Source organism: Bos javanicus, chromosome X, assembly GCF_032452875.1.
Source record: "Bos javanicus breed banteng chromosome X, ARS-OSU_banteng_1.0, whole genome shotgun sequence".
NCBI classification, from domain to species: domain Eukaryota; kingdom Metazoa; phylum Chordata; class Mammalia; order Artiodactyla; family Bovidae; genus Bos; species Bos javanicus.
In genome coordinates this window covers 108,091,937-108,104,018 of record NC_083897.1, presented here as the reverse complement: position 1 = coordinate 108,104,018, position 12,082 = coordinate 108,091,937, and the positions used below count along the sequence as shown (strand labels likewise).

Here is a 12,082-nt window from a genome sequence, read left to right as displayed (position 1 = left end):
TTCGGAAGGAAGGGGAAACAGCTGGGGGGTGGGCGGGGTGGAGTAAAGGAAAGAGGAGAGGGAGGACTCTGCTTTTCATGCCAGTACACCTGGCTCTTACTCACTCATCAGTTACCAAAGGCCCCCTCAGGCTCAGCATTAGGAACCAAGGATACCAAAATGATGAGATGTCAGGGTCTTTGCATCTGATCATCCACTAGAGAGAAAGAAAGAACACAGTGGGTGCTGTGCCAAGAGTAACGGGGACATGAGAGGGTGCTAAATGGAGTATCCAGTCAGCCCTGAGGCTGAGTGGGTGGCAGAGAACATTGCATACCTGAGCGGAACCCTAATAATTGCAGTGATGCTTTGTAGGCTTGAGAACATTTTAATCTCTATAGCCCTCAAACTTACAGTGGGGAAATTGAATAAAATATGGGAGACGGCATGTCATGCATTGCCTTTTGGCCATTCTCTATTCAGTCATTTTGTTTTTGATGTGGGATCTTCATTCCCCAACCAGGGCTGGAACCCCTGCCCCTTGCAGTGGAAGCAGGGAGTCTTAACCGCTGGACCAAAGGGAAGTGCCCAGAGTCATTTTGATAGTGAAAGTTCTTTTGTATTGGTCCTTACTGGACTTTGGTTTCCTTCTGCTCTGCTGTGCTGTGCTCAGACGGGTCTCACTTTTTGCAACCCTATGGACTATAGCCCACCAGGCTCCTCTGTCCATGGGAATCTCCAGGCAAGAATACTTGAACGAGTTGCCATTTCCTCCTCCAGGACATCTTCCCCACGCAGGGATAGAACCCATGTATCTTGTGTCTCCTGCCTTGGCAGGCACCTGAGAAGCCCTTCAGAGACTGCAAAAGCAGGCTCTGTTGAGTCTGTCGTGTAGCAGTTGTCATAGAATTGTGGCTTTATAAGCACAATCAAAATGACACAAACTGAAGGCCCATTGTCTGAGCCAGACCCATGCCATATATCAGGAGTAACAGCTTTGTTAAGCATGGTCACTTAGGACCAGTCTTTGTTCTTTTCTGAGCAACTGCTTGTTCTTGTGACAAGGATTAATGACATAACAGCTGTAAGGTGGTCTTTGCCTTTTACAAAAGCCTATAGCAGTAAAGATTTGTGTTTGCCATCAGAACAGCAAATTTTCTGAAGAGGGGAGATAAACTTGACAGCAGAGAGAGAATCAGTGGTTTAAAAAAAAAAAAAAGGTGTGGTGGGCTGAGCTTATTTACAAAGAAGAAGAGGAGTGTGGGGGGTTTATGCTGATGGACTATTTAAGCAAGAAAATGTGGTGTCAGAGGAATAATGAAGATCGTGACTTTACTTCTGCTTCTTGATTTCCTTACTCAGGTGCTGACCCCAGCCCAGATCAAATCAATTTGTCAGGCCATCCTGGACTCTGGGAAACAGTATGCCATGAAAAAGAGGAAGCCATTCCCGCTGATGTATTCTTACTATGGAACCGAATACTTGGGTGAGTGAAGGTTTTGGCCAAGGCCTGGAGGAGGAAGGCAGTCTCTAATAGCCGCTTTTACATAGGTCATCACTATCACTGGGAACCTTTTAAAAAGCCATTTGAAAATAAATATTGATGGATACTTCAAAGCATAATTTCATATTTATTTTCAGAATCTACCTGTCAGAAAGGTAACTGTTTTAACAAGTGTGTGTATGTGTGTGTGAGAGAGAGTCAGTCAGTCATGTCTGACTCTATGCAACCCACCCCATGGACTGTAGTCCACCAGACTCCTCTGTCCATGGGATTTCCCAGGCAAGAATACTAGAGTGGGTAGCCCTTCCCTTCTCCAGGGGATCTTCCTGACCCAGGGATCAAAGCCAGGTCTCCTGCATTGGCAGGCGGATTCTTTACCACTGATCCACCAGGGAATTTCACTAAAGACTAAAATACTTTATTCTTGATTGTGAATTCATTGGCCTATTTTTGCTGAAAGTTGAACAGCTTATACAATCACTGCCAGTAGTACCTGTGCACAGGGAAACAGGATTCAGCCACTGACATCTTCAAGTTTTTAATATTAATGGATTAACTTCAAACTGGTCCTCTTCCCAATTGAATTAACAATGCTTCTCTTGTCTGTATAGGAGCAGCTCATGGCCTATCGTCCATCCTCCAGATGCTTCTTTCTTACCATGAGCACCTCAAGCCCTCGGACCAGGAGCTGGTGTGGCAGAGCGTGGACTTCCTTATGGAGCAGGAACAGAACTGCAACTGGCCCCCTGAGCTCGGCGAGGCCATCGAGAGGGAGAATGAGCTGGTGCACTGGTGCCACGGAGCCCCAGGTCTCACTCCCATTCTTATCTGAAAACATTGCCTTTCAGCGGGCTTAGCCAAACACACATGCCTTTTCTGAGAAGTGAGGGTATTTCTCACCTTACACCATTACCACAGGAGGTGAAAAGGTCAAAAGGAAACTTTTCAAAGGCAGAAAAGTCTCCATCAGTTAAAGATCTCTAGAAATGATCCTGTGTTTAAAATATAAATGATCAGTATCTATTTGCATACAAATTAGTGTTCTCCAATAAAATATAATATGAGCCACAAATGAAATAACTGTTTAGTAGCCCTAGTAAAACCACAGAAACAGGTGAAATTAATTATCATAATAGATATACCCCCAGTATACCCCAAGGGGCTTCCCTGGTAGCTCAGACAGTAAAGAATCTGCCTGCAATGCAAGAGACTGGAGTTCGATCCCTGGGTCAGGAAGATCCCCTGGAGTAGGAAACGGCAACCCATTCCTATATTTCTTGCCTGGGAAATTCCATGGCCAGAGAAGCCTGGCAGGCTATAGTCCATGGGGTCGCAAAGAGTTGAACACGACTGAGTGACTAACACTTTCAGTACACCCCAAATGTTATTTCAACATGCAGCCAATTTAAAAATCTAGTAGGATTTCACAGTTTTGAAATATTGTCTTTGAAATCCCGTGTATATGTTAGACTTACAACCCATCCTGATTCAGACTAGCCATGTTGCAGGTGCTCAGGGGTTTCATGGGACAGTGCAGGTCTGGAACCTCACAGTTCAAAACGTGGTCCCTGGACCAGTGGCATGGGCCACCTGGACACTTGTTGGATATCGAGAATCTCAGGCCCCACCCCAGCCCCAGGGATTCCCAATCCACATTTCAACAAGGTCCCTAGTCGATTTGTATGCACAATAAGGTTTAAGATGGACTGTTCTGTAATTCGTCTTCAAATGACAGTTTCCATTATCACCTAATGAAAAGTCTAGAGAAATGAGAAGCCATTTGGGGTGAACTCTCTGGAATTGAGCCTAGAAACTTATCAGACCCCATCTTTTCACTTTCTTTCTTTCTTTTTAACCCCATTATACCACTAATTAGGCCTTAGAGAAGATGCAATTCAAAATAAATTAAATTCAGAGAAAACAATTAATTTTGGTCTATTGGCCAGAGGAGAGACTTAAAATACTGAAATAATGCACATTTTTGATTAGCAGTGTATTTAATTTTCAAGGCTATGCTTCAATGCCATGAGTGAATACAGCTTTAAAATATATTTAATTTGTCTTTAGTTTGTTACCTGATTTTTATTACTTCCTTTCCCCTCCTTACCTATGTAATGTTCTTTAATCCAAGTGGAATTTCATTTTTTATTTCCATACAGTCTGAGATGACAAATAATAGAAGTCTTAGTCCATTGGCTAGATTTTCTCTGCCTGCCACTTTTACTTAAGGGAGGACTTCAAAGGCTCCTGTGTGTGCTTGTACCACCACCAGGGCATTGTACATTATGTCCAGGCTAATTCCCACCAGTGATCATTTGAGTCCATTTTTTTTTCTGGCTTTGAACTTTTTCTTGAAGAAAAACAGCACTTATTTACCATTCTGGAAATGATATTTCTTCATGTTATGCTCAACACTCTCATTTCCTATTCCCTTTGATCATTAGCAATGGTGGCCATTGGATATCCTTCAAGCACCCCAGGATCCTTGAATTTTGGAAATGTCCCAAATTAAATACAGCCTATTTTAAAAGGATCCAATGTATAGTAGAAGCCCTGTAAAGAGTGGGCAGATTGTCTGCTAAAATAAGTGGCTGGGTCACTTAATTGATATAGGGGTCTTGAAAGATAGTTACTCCATTCTTACTGTACATCCCATCTGTCTTTGTAAATCATGGACCATAACAGTACAGCATAGGATTCATTACCCTGAGGACTTTATTCTCATATATCATTCATGTTCAGTGTCTTGGTAAGATTAAATGTAGGTTGCAAAGCAAAAGCATTCAACCCACGTATTCACCAGACTGCCAAAAATAAGCCAGTTCACAAATGAATAAACAACCAAATGGAGCCCATTATGTCTGCTCCCACTTCCATTCTCAAGGGTATCGGTCTTCCTTTTAAGAGATGTGGTAAAAATAGCACCAAGAGGGATTACGAATCTGGTAAGTGCAGGTTAAAAATCAAGATTCCTCTGAAGTTGGCAACAGTAAGCTCTCCAAAAATTCTAAAGCAGGAGATGACCTAGAAAAATAATTCTCACTTGTATGAGGAAAGCATTTTATTTGAGAGTAGATTTATGAACAGTACAGATGGTTTGGGGCAGCAGGCTGATTCTGTGATTAAAAACCTGTCAGATATAGTCCACAATGTGGAATTTCTTCAATGATATCTTATCTCCCACTATAATTGTTTCCTGTTGAATTTCCTTCAACCCACCTCTACAGGTGACAGCCTTAGTTATCATTTATGCAGTGTGAATATACTTCTGGGCTCTTAAGTTAATAACTCTGGATTCCAATTGTAGCTCCAACACTAACCAGTTAAGTAACCTTGAGAAAACCACTTTGTTTCTTTTGTGCTTTTTTGTTTCTTCATCTGTGAAAGGAGTAGGTGGAGATGGAGTAGGAAAACTTTTTTTTTTTTTTTAATCACTACAGAAACCTTTTATCCTGTGGTCCCTTGCCGTTCCTGAGGGATATGGCCCCAACAATTTGCAGACACTCACATTTATAAATACCTAGTGAAATGTCGAGTTTTTCTCACTAGATGCAGGCAGATTCACCTGACCCCTTCCTCACCTTAGTGATTCTGAAATACAAGATGAAAACTATTTACAAAATCATTAAAACAAATGCCATGGCTAAAATAAAGTCTGGATGGCATTATGTTACATCATTATTGTGGTCACACTGACAGTTCATTTCCTTTACTCTGGGTGAAACACAGCTGTAGCTATTTTTTTTTTTTTTTAATCATTTCATGAGGGCTCCTGGATAGGTGACTTTTTTCTTTGTTGTTTGTTTTTTTATTGAAGTATAGTGAATTACAAGGGTGACTTTGAATAGATAACAGCAGGGATTTGTACATGCGGGTGTCTTTGACCACTAAGCTTTGTAGTGTACACTGTACAGTGCCTGCTTCAGTGCAATCACAGATCCCAGAATGGACCTGTGTGCTGATTCTACAGGATGTTGAAATAATATGTACCAAGTCTGACTATTATGAGGCTCTGCTAGATCACATGTTTTCAAAGATTCAGTCTCCCAAACCATATTTCTTAAGTAATAATTCCTTTTCCTAGTTGTATTAATACTTGGCAAAGACATATATCATTGCTGCCTGGCAGTTTCATGTCAGTGGACAATAATCAGTGTTTCCATGATGACATGACAGTGTTCCCAGCAAAAGCAAAGAAAGCCAACATCCTTTCCTTTTAGATTAAGCCACCTGATTGTGGACTTCTCTAGGTTATGTAAGAAGACAATAGGTTTAGGAGTTTTTCAAGGTCCCTTCCATGTACCATTCTTTGATCTGAGCTGCAGGAAGAGGCCCTTTCTCTCTGACCAGAACCCCAGGATCAATATCCATTAAGCTGCCAGGGGCTAGTGGCCTGGTTTAGCAATGGGACCATCTCAGCCCATCTTCCTTCCACATATCTCATCTCCACTTCAGCATCCGCCTGCACTGGGGTGAGAAATGAGACATTACAGGGTCAGCAGGCATTTGTGGAGGCCTTGACATGGGTCAAACACCATGACATAGATTGGAGAACAAAAATGAACGTGACAGAGTACCTGCCCTTAGTTAGCTGGCACAATATGAGGGACGGCAGACATGAGAACAGGTAATTTTAACAGATTTACCGATACAGAAAACAAACTAGTGGGTACCAATGGGGTACCAGAAGACTTCCCTGGTGGCTCAGTGGTAAAGAATCTGCCTGCCAATGGAGGAAACATGGGTTCGATCCCTGGGTTGGGAAGATCCCCTGGAGAAGGAAATGGCAACCCACTCCAGTATTCTTGCCTGGAGAATCCCATGGACAGAGGAGCCTGGCAGACTACAGTCTATGGGGTTACAAAGAGTTGGACACAACTGAGCGACTGAACATGAGCACAGTGGGTACCAGAGGGTGGGCAGAAGGGAGGAGGGGCAAGATAGGGCTAGGGGATTAAGAGATACAAACCAACATGTATAAAATTGCTAAGCAACAACGATATGTTGTATGTTGTTCAGTTGCTAAGTTGTGTCTTACTCTTTGCGACCCCATGGACTGTAGCCTGCCAGGCTCCTCTGTCCATGGGATTCTCTAGGCAAGAATACTGGAGTGCATTGCTATTCCCTTCTCCAGGGGATCTTCGTGACTCAGGGATCCAACCGGGTCTCCTGCATTGCAGGCAGACTCTTTACCATCTGAGCCACCAGGGAAGCCCATATGTTGTACAGCACAGGGAATTACAATTTTCTTATAATAACTTTTAATGGAGTTTAGTCTGTAAATGGAGAAGGCAATGGCAACCTACTCCAGTGTTCTTGCCTGGAGAATCCCAGGGACAGGGGAGCCTGGTGGGCTGCCATCTGTGGGGTCGCACAGAGTCGGACACGACTGAAGCGACTTAGCAGCAACAGCAGCAGTCTGTAAAAATACGGAATCTCTATCCTGTACACCCGAAATGAATATAATACTATAAATCAACTATACTTCAATTTAAAAGAAAGTTATTATGTTTAAAAACAAGTAATTTAAATATGATAACTGTATAAGTGCTCAGAGTTGTAGGACTGATGGGAGCTCAGAGGAGGCATCTCTGAGGGTCCTTCTCCAGATTCCAGGAAGGCTTCCTGAAGGAGGTGATGCCTGGGATAAGTTGGCCAGACCAAGAAAGGTGAGAAGTTTATTCCAAGAAAAGTCAGAGGCATGGAGCCAACATGGTGAAGGAAGGGAACCGTGGGGGTGATTTGGTTTTACTGAAATGAAAAGCTCCACAGAGGGAGAAGGGGAGGAGTGGCCAGGGGACAGAGTAGAAGCTGGGTGGCCAAGGGCTCTCTGTCTCACCTAGACAGGAGCTTCACCTGGATTCTGGAGGTGGGGAGCTAAGAACCACAAATTACACTGCAGAGTTGGTCCACCTTAAAGCAGAGGGAGCTGACCTATATGTCTGTTATTGGCCAAAATTGCTTGGGGGTGGGGGTGCATTGCATAGCCTCCCATTTGACTGAGGGCATATCCTCCAAGAAGAGGGAAACTGTGAGTTTTGTCAGCAGCCAACTCACAGCAGCTGGGAGATGGGGCACCTGCTGGTAAAGAAAAGGGATCTGATAAAGTGCCAAGGGCTTCCGGTTCACCCTCAGTACCCGTGTTAGATGGTGTCACATTCCTCGTGGGTCTTTCCTCCCTTCACATGTGGGTTAGGAGCCTTCCTGTGTGCTTCCACAATGCCTTGCTTTCCCCTCACATGGCCTAATGAATGCACCCAGTTAGGTTGTAAAGACTATGAAAGGAGGGGCTTTTAAAAATCTCAGTACCTACTACTGTCCTGGAATATAGTAGATAATTAATATCTAAGCAGCCACCAAGCCTGTGAGCTGTCTCTTTCATTAGCCTCTTTGTCATCTTTCTGCCGACACGCTCAGCTCATAGCTACCCTATTGCCGTTCTCCAGGTCTTGGTTGACTGCACAGTGGGGCATTTTGTCTATAACAGTAATCATCATTAAAAAGATAAACGAAAATATTCACAACAAAACACTCCCACTGGTTCCCTACCACCCACAAATACATTCCAAGGTGCCCAATTGGACTTGTAAAATCATCCCAAATGTGAATGCAATCTACCCTTCCTTTATCCTGTTGCTTAGAACACTCTGCCCCACTGGTCTCCATGTGACTTGTTTATCGTGGCTTAGAATCTTTGCCCTTGCTGATTTGAATCCTAGAATGCTCTCTCCCCCTCTCCTCCAGCCTGCAGTTTCCTATGTATCCTACATAGTTCTGGAGAAAGCCTGACTTCTAGCAAAGCTTCCCTTGACAGTCTCCCTCAGGGAATTTAGACTTTTCTGATCCCTCTAGTATGATTTTCAGTGCCATTCATTTTATGTTCCAACATCATCGTAAACTGCGTGTCTTATGTATCTGTCACAAGTACATATTATTTTCTCCCTTTCTAGATAGTGCCTTCCTGAAGGGCAGGCATTGTGTTGAGTTATCATTTATTTTATATTACCCAGGGCCAGAACTGGCTACATAATTTGGAGGACCCAATACAAAATAAACACGCAGACCCCTTTTTGAAAAAGGATTAAGAAATTCAAGATGGCAACATCAGAGCCTTCAGTACAGTGTGGGGCCCTCCTGGAGGTCCTTTGTGAGGCTGTACAGGTCACCCACCCATGAAGCGTTGGCCCTGCCTAGTGCTGTAAATACAGCAGATCATCAATGCACACTTTCAAATGAATGGATACAGTGAATGAATGAATGCGTAATTAACTAAGTGAAATTCTTTTAAAAATCATTCTGTGTGAAAATGATACTTTCTTCCTAAAACTGAAGGAGGATAGTGCTATAGGTGACCATTGTCAGTGGTTGTCTAGAAAGCACTGGCTGAGGAGAGCCCGTTGTTGGATGTTCATCAGATCAGATCAGATCAGTCGCTCAGTTGTGTCCGACTCTTTGTGACCCCATGAATCGCAGCACGCCAGGTCTCCCTGTCCATCACCAACTCCCAGAGTTCACTGAGACTCACGTCCATCGAGTCAGTGATGCCATCCAGCCATCTCATCCTCTGTCGTCCCCTTCTCCTCCTGCCCCCAATCCCTCCCAGCATCAGAGTCTTTTCCAATGAGTCAACTCTTCGCATGAGGTGGCCAGAGTACTGGAGTTTCAGCTTTAGCATCATTCCTTCCAAAGAAATCCCAGGGCCGATCTCCTTCAGAATGGACTGGTTGGATCTCCTTGCAGTCCAAGGGACTCTCAAGAGTCTTCTCCAACACCACACTTCAAAAGCATCAGTTCTTCGGCGCTCAGCCTTCTTCACAGTCCAACTCTCACATCCATACATGACCACAGGAAAAACCATAGCCTTGACTAGACGGACCTTTGTTGGCAAAGTAATGTCTCTGCTTTTGAATATGCTATCTAGGTTGGTCATAACTTTCCTTCCAAGGAGTAAGCGTCTTTTAATTTCATGGCTGCAGTCACCATCTGTAGTGATTTTGGAGCCCAGAAAAATAAAGTCTGACACTGTTTCCACTGTTTCCCCATCTATTTCCCACGAAGTGATGGGACCGGATGCCATGATCTTAGTTTTCTGAATGTTGAGCTTTAAGCCAACTTTTTCACTCTCCACTTTCACTTTCATCAAGAGGCTTTTTAGTTCCTCTTCACATTCATCATAGAGTGTTAAAGAATACCTTTTTTTTTCCCTTTTTTGCGACATGGTGAGGCATGTGGGATGTTGGTTGCCCAACCAGGGATCAAACCCATGCCCCCTGCATTGGAAGCATGGAGTCTTAAGCATGGTCTTCCAGGGAAGTCCCCAAAGATACATATTTAAAAGAGAATAAAATCATGACTCTCAGACAAATATAAAATAAACATGTCAACAATTTTATTTAACTCATAAATTAATGAGGGAACCAGAGAAAAGTGTTATAACTGGCTCAAAGAAATCTCCAAAGAGCACATGTATCTCTAGGCCAGGAAGAAGGCTGACATGAGTTTGCTTAATAGATGCAAAAACTAGCTGCTTCCACAAAGACTGAGGGAAGTCAACTCAACATCTATCAGACAGAATGTGAAGTTTCTAGAGACAGGTATTATTTACATTATTGTCAGTTTTCTACAAGGTAATTTCTGTCTCTACACAGTTGTAAAATAGGCCAGTCACAGACAAAGGCAGAGATAACCCTGATGGATGAGCTAGTCCAAATATCTACTAAATTCCAGTCTGTCCCTCTCTGGCGAGGCAGGAGAGAGTAATCTTGGGCTACTAATCTCCTCTCCCAATATGAGCACCTGGAATGTGGGGGAAATGGTTTCTATTAATAGCTATCACTTCTCTTGTTTCCGTTCCTGCCTGTGTAATGGAGATTGCCTTGGTTGAGCAGTGTTGAAGGAACAATCTTTCTTTGGAACAGTCAAGATGGCAGGGCCTCACTTCACAGCTGAAGCCAGAGTCTTGGCCAAGTCACTTGGAATCATTGTTGTTTTTGGAAGGACTCCCAGTTTGTCTCTTAAGAAAAGGTGTATAGTTTTAAATACTTTTAACATGACAAATTCTGAACGTCCGTGGGGGGATGGGCAAACTGTATAAACATTTAGCCTTTCCAAAATAGCAAGACATGGGTAATGCTTACCAGGGTATTTGTCATCAAATATTAACCCATTTGCAAATTATGGATTTTATCTGACTAGATGCTTGTTGCTCTTTCTTTCAGTACTGATAATCACCATACAATTCAAACAATTTAAATCTCACAGGTACAATAAGACTCCCTTGGGGAAGATTCTATAGCCTTGCTACTTAAAATGTGGCCCCTGGAAGGGTCATTGTTAGAAATGTAGTACCCTGGCCCCACCTTAGACCTACTTGATTAGAATGGATATTTTACCAGTACCCTGATGTGTGGGCCTCTTCCAGTTTGAGAAGTTTCACTCTATAGTATTAAGCCTTGAAAATCACCTCTAATATCTGTGATGTTTTTACAGGAATTGCCTATCTGTTTGCCAAAGCTTATCTGGTTTCCAAGAAACCACAGTACCTGGACACATGTATCCGGTGTGGGGAACTCACATGGCAGAAGGGCTTGCTAAAGAAGGGCCCAGGGATCTGCCACGGGGTGGCTGGCAGTGCCTATGTCTTCCTGCTGCTCTACCGGCTCACCGGAAACTCTAAATACATCTACCGAGCCCAAAGGTCAGCCTTTCTTTGCATGTTTTTTTGTTTTTCTAAATATTAATCCAGTTAATGTTCAGAACAAGTAATAGTCACATAGTTTTAAAAGTGTAAACACAGATACTTCCATGGTGCATTTTAGCAATTTAGTTCACTTCCCAGGAGATGGTTACCAGTATCTTAGTTACCTTCTCAGAGCTATACATATCTGTATGTGTGTGTGTGTGTGTGTGTGTGTGTGTGTGTGTGTGTGTGTGTGTGTATATGAGCAGATAAGTGTATATGTAAAATTTTGTCCCTCTTTTTGATACAAATGGTAGCATTTTGCTATCATAGTGATCACCCTCAATCAGTAAATAAAGGACTTTTCATCTTTGTTGTTGTGTAGTATTACATCTGCCTGGAGAATCCCAGGGACAGGGGCGGGCCTTGTGGGCTGCCGTCTCTGGGGTTGCACAGAGTCGGACACGACTGAAGCGACTTAGCAGCAGCAGCAGCAGCAGTATTACATCTTATGAATAAGCCATATGGAGGGCAGTTTGGATTCTTTCCAGTGTTTTGCATTACTTAAAATGCTATGATGAATAATCTTGTACATATATCATGCTGTTCACCTATGGGTATGAAAGTGTGTTAGTTGCTCAGTCGTGTCTGACTCTTTGCAACCCCATGTACTGCAGCCTGCCAGGCTCCTCTGTCCGTGGGATTTTCCAGGCAAGAATACTGGAGTGGGTTGCCATTCTCTTCTCCAGGGGATCTTCCCGACCCAGGGATCAAACCTGGGTCTCCTACATTGCAGGCAGATTCTTTACCATCCTAGCCACCATATCAGTAAGGTAAATCCCTAGAAGTGGAATTACTGGGCCAAGGGGTATGTCTATTTGTGATTTTTTTATTGTGTTAAGAACACTTAATATGAGCTC

General features: G+C 43.2%; 1 protein-coding gene across 1 annotated transcript in view; it reads left to right on the top strand.

Annotated features, from left to right (window-relative positions):
* Positions 1-12,082, top strand: part of LANCL3 (LanC like family member 3) — a 122,222-nt gene that overhangs the window by 95,632 nt on the left and 14,508 nt on the right. The window contains exons 2-4 of the mRNA XM_061410453.1: positions 1,342-1,465; positions 2,095-2,292; positions 10,973-11,180. Of these exons, the coding sequence (XP_061266437.1) occupies positions 1,342-1,465; positions 2,095-2,292; positions 10,973-11,180 (530 nt within the window). The remainder of the gene's footprint in view (positions 1-1,341; positions 1,466-2,094; positions 2,293-10,972; positions 11,181-12,082) is intronic.